This window comes from Prionailurus viverrinus, chromosome A1 (genome assembly GCF_022837055.1).
Source record: "Prionailurus viverrinus isolate Anna chromosome A1, UM_Priviv_1.0, whole genome shotgun sequence".
Taxonomy (NCBI): Eukaryota; Metazoa; Chordata; class Mammalia; order Carnivora; family Felidae; genus Prionailurus; species Prionailurus viverrinus.
In genome coordinates this window covers 153,600,882-153,616,481 of record NC_062561.1, presented here as the reverse complement: position 1 = coordinate 153,616,481, position 15,600 = coordinate 153,600,882, and the positions used below count along the sequence as shown (strand labels likewise).

At 36.0% G+C, this 15,600-nt stretch overlaps 1 protein-coding gene across 2 annotated transcripts in view; it reads right to left on the bottom strand.

Moving 5' to 3' along the window:
• Positions 1-299: 299 nt before the first annotated feature.
• POLR3G (RNA polymerase III subunit G) overlaps positions 300-15,600 on the bottom strand; it is a 41,736-nt gene continuing 26,435 nt past the window's right edge. Inside the window, exons 6-8 of one of the 2 annotated variants that reach the window (XM_047877720.1) lie at positions 10,979-11,061; positions 6,299-6,445; positions 300-746 (exon numbers count right to left, since the gene is read on the bottom strand). In XM_047877720.1, the coding sequence (XP_047733676.1) occupies positions 660-746; positions 6,299-6,445; positions 10,979-11,061 (317 nt within the window). In that variant the 3' untranslated portion in view covers positions 300-659. The remainder of the gene's footprint in view (positions 747-6,298; positions 6,446-10,978; positions 11,062-15,600) is intronic. The other variant, XM_047877726.1, reaches the window with a different exon arrangement.

The window sequence follows — 15,600 nt, the reverse complement described above, 5'->3', positions numbered from 1 at the left end:
ACCTGAGTTTTATTCTGCACTGTGATATAAATCACTTGGGTAACTAGAAGTCCTATGAAATTTAACAGCAGCCACTACACCTCAAAAATCTGGCATTTTCCCCAGCGTGTATGTTTTTGATCACAAAACTTCCAATCTCATAAATTACACCGTTGTGAACTCAGGTAGGTTTATGTAGTCGTAGCACAGAACATACCATGTAAAAGTAAAAGATAAAATTATTTTCAAGTTTCTTTGTTTTTAAAGTGCTCCTTGTGCAGTATTAATCAATGTTCAGATTACAGAAATCCACTATGATGACCAGTACTAGTTTTACAACAGATCAAGTTAAACAATAATTTGTTCAAGTATGAATACATAGATTAAAAGATGCAAAAACTCTAGGCACATTCAAATCTGAATAATACAAAAAAAAAAATCCACTTGAACACATAAGAGGCATGACACGGTGTTGAGAAGGAATGTCAGAGCATCAGAGACTAACTGGTAAGGTACCTAGTATGTAAACTCAATGTGGTTCCGAGTATTTTGACAGCAAATATTGGTCTAACAAAACAGGAACAAAAATACAAAACTCATTCCTTATCAGAAATAGAAAACAAGTCTGTCCAAATATTTAGAAGCTGTATCATAAAGATATTTTTGGAGACATTCCATAGCTAATAGGTTGCTTCATCCATGTTGTCATCACTGTCTGCACCAAAATCATCTCCATCTTCAAAGTAGGAATTAATGTAGTCATTTTCCTAAGTGAAGTGAGAAATTTCTCAGTTAACATTAAAATGAATTAGTAACATTATTAAAAAACATAATTTAGGCTGTCCCTTTAATCTTAATTTATGAATATCAAATCTGGATAATAAAATATATCTCGCTTTAAAAAAGTCTCTGCTATTTCATCTCCTTAAAAAATATTTTTCACTCCCATCTACCTGTGCTGCTTTCCACAAGACCATCACCTCCTACTATTCTCAGGCACCAACTAGTTAAGAGAAAATGAAGGAATGTCCGTTACTCCTTAGTAGAATGATACATCGAATTCATTATACCTCAGTAAGATGATACAGGGTTTAGTTAGCCAAACCACCAATTAGTAACTCCAAACAAATGTACAATCAAGAAACAAAGCCAATTTACATTAACATTCAAGTACACCAGAACTGAGGTTTTCAGTCCTGATGTGTAATTGAGCGAAAGTAGAGGGATTTTTGCTTTCTATCAAAATACAAGCCTCAAGATACCAGAAAAAAAAAAAAAAAAAAAAAAAAAAAAAAACCTAGAAAATGCCATATTCCATCCGGGAGCCCTCGGTTTCCTTGAGGTTAAGAGGGATTAAACTCCTGGGAACATTTCAATTATTAAGACAGGGTAAGACTATTATCCATGTAAATGATTCCTGATATTTCTGTGCTTTCTATCAAAAATTTAAAAATCCATTTTGGATATGGATTAAAAGAAATTTAAGAGCATTATTAACCAATTCCAGTGTATGGGATGTATCTGGATTTTGATTGGAACAAACAAAAAAAATTTGGCGGACAACTGAAAATATTTGAACATTGGCTTAATATTTGATGATATTAAGGATATTAGGTGTACTAATGATGTTGTGATGTTGTTAAAGAGTCCTTATTTTTTAGTCCATACTGAAATATTTATGGATGAAATGATACAATGCCTGGGATTTGCTTTATAATAATCCAAGGTGGATGGGGAATGGAAGTGGGGCGGGATAGGAGTGGACTGGGTGAATGAATGGGTGGTTGAAAGACTGGCTATAAACTGATGATTGTTAAAGCTGGGTGATAAGTCCATAGATGTTTATTTTACTAGTTACTAGATTTTTGGACATCATTGAAATCTGCCATAAAAATATTAATCTGCATTTCTACTCTCTATAACAGGAGTTACGATACAGTAACAAAATAAAGACTATTCTCTAAAGAAAGGCATCTAGATTTCAGCTTTATAAGTATCTATGTGGTGGGATTTTTTACTATGTAACTTTATATAAATAATGCAAGACAACTTGCATTATTCAGATATAGATTTCATTACTTTGTCTTCCCTCAACACTGTAAGTTTCTATATCCAGTAAGTTTCCGTATCATCTCCAGTAAGATGGCCTGGTTTCTCTGTTGCCAAGAAATCTAATGATGTCTGGAAATATGGCTGAAGCCTGGGGCTAGTGTACAGGGGAGGTGTGGCATGGTTGAGAGTTCAAATGAACCTCACTGTAAATGAAATTGGAAGGGATACTCCACTATTCCATATCAAGCACATGCAATTTATGCTTTAGACATGAGCACCTCCAAGTACATTCAGTGATTCACAATAGGTAATTTCGTGATGTTAATAATATTGATACAGGTACAAAGTGAGAACTTGTTGAAACTGATGGCTTAAATGGTTCTTGGCTTTCATTTGAACGCTTAATTTTTTTCTTTAATAACATTCACAAGACCGAGGAAAGAAAAAGTCTGTATTTCTTGAATTTTACATAGAGGTGTTAGATAGTTATGTATATATATATATATATATGTATGTATATATATAGTTATGTATATATATATATGTATACATAACTATATATAGTTGCTCCATTTACTCTTCAGAAACAATGCTTATCAAATCCTCAATACATCAAGTAAGTTAATTAGCATGATTTTTTCATCAATTGACTGCTAAAAAGAGTAAAGAATAAATATAGAAAAGTCTTTAATCTCCCCTCTTCATCCTTCACCCAGCCTCATACTCAAAACAGGTATTTCTCTATTAAAGACATTTCTCTATTAAAGTGGAAATATATTTATATAAACTGTTTAGTGCTTTGCTAAGGCCTAACACAGAATTCTGAAACTACTAGAATCCTGATTCTACTACTACTAGAATCCTGATTCTGTTATTCTTGTTAGGAAAGATCTTACTCTCAACAGAGCTCACCTCAAGCAGACTTTATAAGCAGAGCATTCCAAAAGCCAGCCTTGTCTAGAAAACAAGCCACTAGCCACTAAAAGCTAATAGCACGCCATGACCCCCAAGACCAGTTATGACACTCAAAAATGTCTCCAAATATTACCAGATATACCTCAGAGGGCAAAATTACCACTGGTAGAGAACCACTGGTTCATAGCAACAAACTTTCAAACATGGTCTAACCATGGCTCCTTCCAATCCAAGCAACTGGGCTTTCTAAAATACAAATATGATAAAACTACTCTACGGCTTAAAACCCTTCAATGGCTCCCCACAGCACTCAGGGTAAGGTAATATTGTTCAGCCTGGTACTTAATATCCCCCCCTTTTTTTGTCTCCGGCTTCATGTCTCCACACACCCCCACTTACATCCTCCAGCCTAGCCATACTGACTCACCTGGTCAATTACACTAGTATGCTATACCCTCCTCGCCTGCAAGCCTTCTCCACACTCTTTCCTCTATCTGTAATTATCTTCCACTCCATTTTTCATCTTGATGTGATTTAGTCTTCAGATTGTCTTTTTTGAGATACCTTCTTTCATATCATTAAAATGGAGTTTGGTGCCCTTCTTACGTACCCCTGTAACATCCTGAACTAGGTATTACACCATAGCATTATTCATTATATTATAATTGTCTCTTCTCTTGTGTGTCTCCCCACTAAACCAATATCCTTGATGGGAGAACTGTATCTGATCCTGATATTCCCCGTGTCTAGTACAATTCTAAGAACCACTTAGTATAAAAACACACTGAATGAAAGAAAATGAGTAACTAAAACTTTGGATAAGGATGCATACAGGGAGACTGTAGAGAGAAAAGGAATTCCAAAGGAAGAACTCTGAAGAATACTAACATTTAAAGATGAGAAAGAAAAGAACTCAAAAGAGACCACGAAAAGGTACCAGACTAGGAGAAAAACAGGAAGTGTTGTGTCACAAAAACCCAGAAAAGCAACAATGTTTGCCTATGTCTTAGCATCCAGCACAACGCCTGGCATATAGCTGATGCCATAATTGCCTTAATTTGTTGAATTTAAATAAAGGAAATAATATTTTAATCATGATGTTGTGAGAGTGTTAAATGTTGCAGAAAAGTCCAGTGAAATAAGGACTAAATTTTATTTATTGGGGAAGTTGGTGGCAACAATTTTAAGAGCATGTAGGTGGAATCAGATGAAAAAGAACTAAATGCAGGAGGTTACAGGGCAGTGAGCAAGTGAAGCAAGCTAAACAACTTCCCAGGACACAGCAGCACACTTGGAGGGGAATCATAATGAGAGATGAACATGTTTTTGTTCGTTTTTTTTTTAATTTTTTTTTTAACATTTATTTATTTTTGAGAGACAGAGACAGAGCATGAGCAGAGGAAGGGCAGATAGAGAGAGAAGGAGACACAGAATCTGAAGCAGACTGCAGGCTCTGAGCAAGCTGTCAGCACAGAGCCCGATGTGGGGCTCAAACCCACAAACCATGAGATCATGACCTGAGCCGAAGTTGGATGCCCAACGGACTGAGCCACCCAGGTGCCCCGAGAGATGAACATGTTTTAATGCATGAATGGAAAATATGAGTAGGAAAAGAGATTGAAAATATGAAAAGGGAAATGACATGAGGATTATGGTTCCCACCGACAAAAAGGCAAGACAGTTAGTTCCAAATACGATGAAGCCTATTTCTTCCACTGGAAAAACAAACAAACAAAAAAAACAAAAAAAACAAGGAGGAAAGAAAGACATTTAGCCTGAAGGCAGAGGACATGAAATTATGGGAGTATCTTCTTGATGGCTTCATTTTCTGCATGAAGATGCTATTATCTGCTAAGAGTGAAAGGAAAGGTAGTCAAGGAGAGGGATTAAGAAGAAAAGAGATGATCTAAAATAACTGCCGTAGACAGAGGATTTGACAAGAGAAACAGAGAAATCAAGTAAGCCAACAAAAAGGGGCTAGTGTTGTTTTAGTGGCATGGGTTCCTGTGATTTCTCAAAAAAGCTCAATAGGCAGTTTGGAGGGGAAAAGCAGAGACAGTGGAATTGATCACAGGTTACTTTGATCTCAAGTGGGTGCTGGGAGGACAAGGGAAGAGAGGAATGGCAAGAAAGCAGTTAAAGGGTGAGCAAGGGTCTAGGTCCCTTAGGGAAGGAAATTAAGACAAGGAACCAATGAAGGGGAAATACAGAATCAGAGAGCCTGGCGGTCTCAAACATGTCAGAGTGTAGGAATAAAAAAAGTGAACGATCCGGAAAGAAAGCTGGAGACAGGTTTAATTTTAAAATGTTTAAATTTAAAATTTATCTGGAAGAATAAAGAATACTCAGGAAAATTCTTCCAAAAGTGTTAATAATCAGAAGCTTCTATTAATTGCATCAGCAGAGTGATGGTTCAAAACCAGATCTCAGAAATACATCTAAGTCGAAATGAGAATCTGAGAGCTGATACAGGGGAATTTCAAACCAGTGAAGAAAGAAAAGTGTTTAATAAATGAGGTTAGCGGCTGGCTAGCCATTTGGAGATAGATAAAAATGGATCCAGACCTCTCCCTTTACACCAATGTAAATTAAAAAAAAATCCAAAATTTAATGTAAACTAATTAAAGCATATAATAAAGATTTCACAGCTGTAGCAGTTTCAGGTAAAGAAAAGATTCGGTGGCATGTGAGGAGCTATAATGGAGTGAAAACAAAGTGCACTGTCATGGAGAAGAAACTCTCAGCCTAGGACTACTGCCAGAGGTATCTAAGTCCCAAAGATGCCATAACCAACAAAGTTAATCTACTCAAAAATAAATAATCAAAAATGACTGTCTCTATTTTGAAATGCACCATGTTTCTAAAAGTTAGAAATCCCAAACCCAAACTGCTAAGTCCTGCCTCAGTCGGATACTTGAGGTTGGATCATACATGTTCCCCGACAGGGTCCACATGCACTTTGGGATTTAAAACATGATGGTATGCATTGCAGGGATTTCCTCTTCAGACTCCGAATTTAGTGACTAAGTCCTTAATTACTGTCATTGCTGATTTAAAATTTTATGTAGATAAATCTTAAGCTAATCTGATCAATTTCCTTAACTCGTGGACTTCCACTTACAAACTTGCCTCTGGAGTTATTTTTACCTCCTACATTCAGTTTAGTATCATTATTTCAATGCAATAATAATTCTCTTGACACTAAGGAATTGATAGCAGTGATAATGATACATCCCTGGTGCCCATCAACTTGGTTTTGGTTTGTTATTTTAATTATATAGCATATATCTGAATCTTATTAGATAATCCTTAAACTTAGTAACTTTGTTACCATCCTCCAATAGACCATTACCTCTTCTTGCTCTTCTTCATCATACTCCTCTTGTTCTGCAGCATCATCATCCTCATCATCATCGCCTTCTTTATTTTTCTCTTTGCTTCCTTCTTTCTCTTCATTTTCCTCATCTGATTTTTCACCATCACCTCTCTTTTCCAATTCCTGGTATAAATGAACTTCATTAATTAAAAAATTTTTTATCTTATTTTATTTTTTTCTGAGAAAGAGAGAGAGGGAGACAGAGAAGGAGAGCACATGAGTAGGGGAGGGGCAGAGGGAAAGGATCCAAAGTGGGCTCTGTGCTGACAGGCTGACAGCAGCAAGCCCGATGTGGGGCTCGAGCTCATGAACTGTGAGTTCACGACCTGAGCGGAAGTTGGATGCCCAACCAACTGAGCCACCTAGGTGCCCTTGAACTTCATTAACTTAAATGGAATTCACTAGACTTTAACCTCCCTGCTTAGCTCAGGAGAACATAGTTAACCTATCATCTTATTCTAAAACTCCAGGCCACCACCTAGGAAACTATGAGTTCACTCAAGAAAGGAGGAACTCTTGGGGCGCCCAGGTGGTTCAGTCAGTTAAGCATCCGACTTCGGCTCGGGTCATGACCTCACAGTTTGTGAGTTCGAGCCCCATGTCAGGCTCTGTGCTGACAACTTGGAGCCTGGAGCCTGCTTCAGATTCTGTGTCTCCATCTCTCTCTATTCCTCCCCTGCTTATGCTCTGTATCTGTCTCTTAATAATAAATAAACATTTTTAAAAAATTTAAAAAAAAAGGAGGGACTCTCTGTCTTGTCATTACACTACCATTTACTTTGTTTTTGTTAGTTCATAACTAGATCTCAGGTATTGCTAGGGTATCAGCTCTAATGCACAATGCTTTATTTTTATGATTTCCTTCCTACCTCCTTCTAAAATATTGAGTTGATTCAGTTTATGGAGAGACATTTTCAGGATGTTATTCTCTTGTCCTTCCAACATGAAAGGAGAAAAGAGAATATAATGATAACATTTCAAAATGCCTGTTTAATTTATTTTGAGAGAGAAGGGGCAGAGAGAGAGGGACAGAGAATTCCAAGCAGACTCCGCACCAGCAGCACAGTGCCCAATGCAGGTCTTGAACTCACGAACTGTGAGATCATGACCTGAGCCAAAGCAAAATCAAGAGTCAAATGCTTAACTGACTGAGCCACCCAGGTGCCCTTTATTTATTTATTTTTAAAGTAAGCTTTATTCTCAATCTGGAGCTTGAACTCAGGACCCTGAAATCAAAAGTTGAATGCTCTCTGGGGTGCCTGGGTGGCTCAGTCGGTTAAGCGACTGACTTCAGCTCAGGTCATGATCTCCTGGTTCGTGAATTCGAGCCCTGCGAATATTAAATAGTGTTTATAGATCTTTTGAAGTGTCTGTAAATACGTACACACACACACACATACCCACATATAATGATGCTATGTTGACATTAACATATGGAGTTTTTTCTTTTCTATTTTAATCATATTGCGGTAAAGAGGCCTACAACCCATGAATATTGTGTAGTTAAAAGAAAACTGTGCTGCTATGTTTATTTAACTCTGTGAAAAGTATACACTATATCTGAAAAATCCTGCTATTAGCTATTATTTCACAATTAGATATACACTTATTAAAGCTAATTAAGGAAAATATTTTTCAAATATAGAATTCATTCAGTGCTGTGTATGACTAGGAAGTCTTTATTTCCATTACTGCCACCTCAAATATATTTAAATAAATAACAACTTTATTTCTACCACGTAGATCTAAATCAAACCCATAAAATACTTAAATCGGTGAACTATTGCAGATAACTGCAATTTAAAAATATGATCTCAGAGCCACACACATTCTCTCATTACTTTATTCTTTTTGTGTTAAACTGCTATTTTTGGTTTGTCTGCTTATTAGTCTCCATTTTCTCCTCTGTGAGATTTAACTATTTACCCCTACTATCTTACAGATTTGTTGTAAGAATAATGTGTTGACATAACATGAAAACTTTGCAAACAGTTAACTTATAGAAAGGGAACAGTTCTTCTAGTTTAAATAATACATAGCTACCCTACAGAGAGGTGTTCCTGTAAATCAAACAGATACAAGCTCAAATATTAGTTTACTGCTGTCTGATTATTCACACATTAATCATGAGATCTGACTGTATGTTACTCCTTCTCCATCCACAGAAGCTTTTTTTTTTTAAGTTTATTTATTTATTTTGAGAGAGACAGCACGAGGATGGGAGGGGCAGAGAGAGAAGGAGAGACAATCCCAACCAGGCTCCATGCTGTCAGCACAGAGTCCCATGTGGGGCTCAATCCCACGAACTGAGAGATCATGACCTGAGCCAAAACCAAGAGTCAGACGCTTAACTGACTGAGCCACCCAGGCGCCCCCAAATAAGTTTTATTATAATAAATTTGCAACTACTTTTGCTAAAGAAATGAAACAATAATAGAGTCATCCAGAAGCTAATTTTACTCTTTAACTCAGAGTTAATAAAGCTAACTCATTTAGATTTCTAGATTTAAAACTCTAATTTTAACAATGTGCAAAATGAAAAAGGTGTTTAAATGTAGAAAACCTGGAAGCATCATTTGTTCTGATGAGACTACATTCAGATCAATCTTCCTTATAGCCCATGTCATATGCAGTTTTGAGAAGCTTTGACAACAGTCTGAATCTGTGTTCAGTTAATATAAGTTGGCAAGTTCTGCAACCTCATCCATCATTCTACCACAGTTAAACCTGACAGTTATGACTTTTCCTTCAATATCCTCCTGGCTTTATTTTCATACAAGTTATCTCCAGCTCAAGTACTAGTTAAAAAATAAAATAACAAACATGAGTTTCTGTTACCACATAGCTATGCCAACTTGACCAAACAAGTAAAAGTTTTCTTTATTTTTATTTTTTAATGTTTATTTTATTTTTGAGGGAGAGAGAGAGAGAGAGAGAGAGAGAGAGAAAACGTGTGCGAGCCAGTGGGGGAGGGGCAGACAGAGAGGGGGACAGAGGATCTGAAGCAGGCTCCATGCTGACAGCAGAGAACCTGATGTGGGGCTTAAACTCAGGAACTGTGAGATCATGACTTGAGCTGAAGTTGGACGCTTAACCAACTAAGCCATCCAGGTGCCCCAACAAGTAAAAGTTTTAAAGCCTTGACTTCCTCAATTGGTATAACCTCCATTGAGAGTGATCTGTCAATATTCATCCCTATTTTCTAATACACATAAGAATTGACCCAAGAAATGCACTTCAAGAAATCTACTTTACATATGTATAATGACATACTTAATATGAATTCACTACAGCACTGTTTATAATAGCAAAACACTAGATGAAACATTAAGTCCATCAATCGGGTATTGGTTCAATAAACTATGGGTTCATTCTTATAGGGTAGGCAAAAAAGGAGAAAAAAAAAAAAGGATGAGGCAAGTCTATACAGACTGACATAGAATCATCTCCAATTGATTACAAGTAATAAACTGAAAATGCAGAAGAGTGTAATATGCTAACTTTTGTCTTTAAAACGAAAAAGAAAGAAATCTGTATTTGTTATACATAAACTATTTCTGAAAGATCTGTAAGAAACAGGGAATACTGGGGGCGCCTGGGTGGCGCAGTCGGTTGAGCGTCCGACTTCAGCCAGGTCACGATCTCTCGGTCCGTGAGTTCGAGCCCCACATCAGGCTCTGGGCTGATGGCTCGGAGCCTGGAGCCTGTTTCCGATTCTGTATCTTCCTCTCTCTCTGTCCCTCCCCCGTTCATGCTCTGTCTCTCTCTGTCCCAAAAATAAATAAAAAACGTTGAAAAAAAATTTTTTTAAAAAGAAACAGGGAATACTGATTGTCTACAAGGGGGGAACTGGATGGTTAGGCGCAAGAATGGGAGGAGAAATTTTCAGTTTATTAACCTTTTGGATACTTTCTTTATTTTTGGAATATTAAAAACAATGAAGATATAAACTTAAGTTCCGTAAGATGTACTTTTCTCTCAAAGCACTCAACATGAGACAGCAAAAAGCATTAAAAAAGTACATATACAGTAATAAGAAAAAACAATGAGAGGTTTTTAAAAGAAATACATTTCAGGGGGTGCCTGGGTGGCTCAGTCGGTTAAGAGTCTAACTCTTGACATTCGCTCAGGTCATGATCTTGCAGTTGTGAGACGAGCCCTGGGTCGATCTCTGCAGTAAGCATGGTGCCTGCATGAGATTCTCTCTCTCCCTCTCTGCCCCTTCCCTTTTTGTGCGTATGCACTCTGTCTCTGTCTCTCTCTCACAATAAATAAACTTAAAAAATAATTTAAAAATATTTTTAAAAAATACATTTTAGGTATATAACTCTTTTGTGTTTCTTTCCAATACATAATTCCAATGCCAGGGGAAAATAAGAATACACAGACATTCAAGGGGAAAATAGGATACATGGAAAAGGAAGTAGGCGACAGAAGGTAAGGTAAGTTGACAGGTAAGTGGTAATGAAGGACAGGATGGAGCCTCCTTATCTACCAGCCAACAATGTTCAAATCTTTCTAGTTACCCTGTGTGCTGGGATTGGTTGTGCCAAACCTAGGTACGATTAACAAGTGAGAGAAGGTGTGAAGAGTGAAGAAGGTGAAGGAGGCATGATACTTTTACAGCTTGCTCTTACGGTAAGAAGAAAACCTTACCTCGATTTTTTTCAATACATCTGCAGTATTAGTGAGTGACGCGCCTTTGCCCGTAGCCTTTGCTTTTTGGGATTTGGGGCCTGCTAAAGTAAAACCGCTGTTAACACATATTTCTATAACAGAAACTGTGTATTATATTTCATATGCTGTCTAGCATAGTGATATGTCCTACTGGGCAGTCACCCAATTTGTACACTGAATTTTCCAAAAGAATAACAAAATCAATCAGCATGCCTCCCCAATTTTCCATGATCAGGAGTCAACGATAATCACTTAATAGGAAGTTTTTTAAGACCGTAACCACATATCTTTTTACTAGTACTGAAAATCTGTACTGGCAATTAATGTTATTAAGCCCAAACTGCTAAAATGTTACTTCAGGAAGAAGCACCAGAGGACCAGTGAAAGAATCTCACAAATATATCATCTGCATTGGCTTCTTGGTCACTGATTGGTGTACTTTGTTTTAAGTAGGGCAGTTTGACCAGGCTCGGAAAATAAAAAAAACAAGTGCAGAATAAATAAATAAATAAATAACCATTTGCCAATGGTTAAGGAAATGAGAAAGAGGTTATATTCACGCAACATAAGCATTATCTTTGGAATGAAGATTAAAATGGCTACCCTGAATATGCCCATTATATGAACCTGAAAAGTCAAAGCAGTATAAATGTTTTAATGGCATTGGGGTAATTTTTTTGAGCCATATAAAAAACATTGCATTTTGAAGCTATTGTAAAACTTCAGGGCATAGAGAATTATTTCACATATAGATCCTTCCAGTCAGTCACCAAGGCATTATGATATGCTACAAAATTGTCCCATTGTGATTGAAAGTATTATAGTCCTTTCCCCAAATCAAGCTAAATACCTAGAAATTACTTGGCAACACAGGAAAATATAGCTCAGAAATATGTAATTTTGTTAAAGATTAACATTTAACTTATAAAAGAAGAAATTTCTAGATTGTGGTAGATGACCCATAACTGATGGAATTACAATTTACTGTGTTACATACCAAATTGCCCTTCAGGGAGTCACTGAACTCAGAACCCCAAACATATTTATGTGAAGTTTTGTTCAAAAAAAGGTAATAGGTAGATTTAATCATGGGTAACTTTTTCTGTTCCCCTTGAGGGTAAAGACTGTTTAATTTGAACTGTAGCACATAAAATATAGTATCATATATGAACTAGATTTCAATATATATTATGATATTGAAATCAGAAAACATTAGCTAAGAATGTAATTTACTCACATAATGAAGTCTTTTTCTCTATGAATCTTCTGTTGAATTATTTAAATTTCATAACACATAAGTCTGTTTAATGGGTATTATAGAACATGGTCAGGTAAATGAACTTATTAAAAACTACTGATTTCTTAACCAAGAAAGTCAGTTGCCAAAAGGCAACTAAGTATCTTTTGCTATTTATTAAACTGTTTTTACATAATCACTAATTCTTTTATGTACAACTGGGGGAGAAGTGTCAAATTTCCAAAATTTGTTAAAAGACTGTTTTAACCTCAAAACATTAACAGGCATTTTTCCGTCATCTTTGGCCAAATACATGCATATATTTGAATTTTTGTTTGTTTGTTTCTTTCAATATCTGCCAATAGCTGGTTCTTCAAGAAAAATCTTTTTCAGCCTTTGGCCCTTTGGGTACTATTTACTTTCATGTAAATCAGTAGAGGCCATCTTAACAAAAAGGAGAGTATAAGTTTACCAGGAATAAAACACAAAAATTACACAATACGCAAAAGAAAAAAAAAAAAAAAAAAAGCTCAGAATGGAAACAAAGTTTTATGGTTGTTGTTTTGTTTTTTAACAAATGGAAATTCTGACACACTGGAAGTTTTAACTAATAATCAATGTGTATATAAAGTTCCAGGGATGAGTAGTCAATGGGATGTATTTGAAAAAATTAATTTTTCCAAATCAGATATATTCTTTTTGGCTCTTTAAAGTCTGCTACAAATTTACGATCCACTAGGACATGACCAGTATCATTAATGCACATGTTATTATATTGTAAAAATAATATATTTGCCCAATAAAAGCCAAAGGTATAAAAAAACAGCAGATAAAACTATTATATCTCAATGTACAATATTTTGGTTTTTAAAAAAAATTTTTTTTAACATTTATTTATTTTTTGAGAGACATAGAAAGAGCACAAGTTGGGGAGGGGCAGAGAGAGAAGGAGACACAGAATCCAAAGCAGGCTCCAGGCTCCAAGCTGTCAGCACAGAGCCTGACGTGGGGCTTGAACTCACAAATCGTGATCATGACCTGAGCTGAAGTCGGACACTTAACCGACTGAGCCACTCAGGCGCCCCTATTTTGGGTTTTTAACATAATATTTTGTACTCAATCAAGCTAAATATTCTTATATACTGTAGCTTTGAAATGAAACAAAATAGAAATACTTCCACTTTAAATACATGTGTCAGAATTTACCAAATTATATATTCAAATATATGCATTTTATCATATGTCAATGATACCTCAATAAAGCTGTTAAAAGGGGGAGGGGGATCTCTTTCAGCAGACAGGAGATGAAGCAATACTTCCTAACTCATTCTGTGAGGCCAGCATTACCCTAATACCAAAACCAGACAAATATTATAAGTAAGGAAACAGAAGATCAATCTCTCATGAACATATAAGCAAAAATTTTCAACAAAATATTTACCACATCTAATCCCACAATGTATAGAAAGAATAATACATCACAACTAAGTAGGATTTATCTCAGGTATGTAAGGCTGGTTCAATCTTCCAAAATCAATTAACTTAATCCATCAAATTAACAGGCTAAAGAAAAAAAATCACATGATTGTATCAACAGATGCACAAAAAGCCTCTGACAAAATCAAACACCCATTCATAACGAAAAGCTCTTAGTAAACAAAGAATAGAGGGAAAGTTCCTAAACTTGATAAAGAATAGCCACCAAAAAAAACGATAGCTACATCTAATGGTGAAAGGCTTGACGTCATACTTAAAGGTGAAAAGTTTAACACTTTCCCACTAAGATTAAGAACCAGGCAAGAAAATTCCCTCTCACCACTGTTTTTCAACATTGTACTAGAAGTTCTTGCTAATGCCATCAGATAAGGAAAGGATATAAGAGGTAAACAGATTGGGAAGGAAGAAATAAAACTATCTTCGTGCACAGATGATATGATCATCTATGCAGAAAATCTGAAAGAATGAGACCAAAACTCTGGAAACTAATATGTGATTACAGCAGGGTTGCAGGATACAAGGATAATACACAAAGGTCAATAGTCTTCTTATATACCAAAAATGAACAAGTGGAATTTGAAATTAAAAATCTACTACTGTTTACATTAGCACCCCCAAAATGAAACACTTAGATAAAATCTAACAAAATATGTACATAGTCTATATGAAGAAAACTATAAAACTCTGAAGAATGAAATCAAACATCTAAATAAATGGAGAGATATTACATGTTCATGGATAGTAAGATTAGATTCAATACTGTGAAGATGACAGTTCTTCCCAACTTCATCTATAGATTCAATGCAATCTCAATCAAAATCCTAGTAAGTTATTTTATAGTATCAACAAATTGTTTCTAACGTTTAAATGGAGAGGCAAAAGATCTAGAATAGGCATCGCAAAATTGAAGGAAAGAACAAGGTTGGAGAACTGACACTACCAGACTTTAAAACATACTCTACAGCTCTGATAATCAAGACTTCCCGGTAAAGGTGAAAGAATATACAAAGGTCAATGGAATAGAATAGAGAGCCCAGAAATAGACCCACAAAAATATAGAAAAAGAAGCAAAGGCCATACAATGGAGAAAAGAGTCTTTTCAACAAATGATGCTGGAACAACTAAACTTCCACAAGCAAAAAAAAAGTGAATACAGGGGTGCCTGGGTGGCTCAGTCTGTTAAGTATCCAACTCTGGCTCAGGTCATGATCTCACAGTTTATGAGTTTGAGCCCTACATCAGGCTCTGTGCTGATAGCACGGAACCAGCTTTGGATCCAGCTTTGGATCCTCTGTCTCCTTCTCTCTCTGCCTCCCCCTTTCTCTCTCAAAAATAAACAAACATTAAAAAACCTTACACTCTTCACAAAAATGAACTCAAAATGGATCACCACCTAAATACAAAACACAAAACTATAAAACTCTAGATGACCTTGAGTTTGGTAATTACCTTTTAGATATGACACCAAAGCCACGATCTATGAAAGGAATAACTGATAAGGTGGACTTCATTAAAATTAAAAAATTCTGCTCTGCAAAAGATAATGTCAAGAAAATGAGAAGAAAAACCACAGACTGGGAGAAAATATTTGCAAAAGACGTATCTGATAAAGCACTATTTGAAATAATACAAAAAAAATATTGGTCTCTCTTCCCAGTTCCTTGCACAGAACTCCTAAAACCCTTATAATTTCCTAAGTGATAAAAACACTAGAAGCATCTTTTGTTCTAATATTTAGTCTTTGACCTTAGTTCCTGGCAGAGTTCCTAACCCCTTGAAATTTACTGCGTGATAGGAGTGCTTTTGTTCTAAGGAGACAACTCTTGGGGGGCTCCTAGACAGCTTCAGGATAAGGGCACAAGACAGA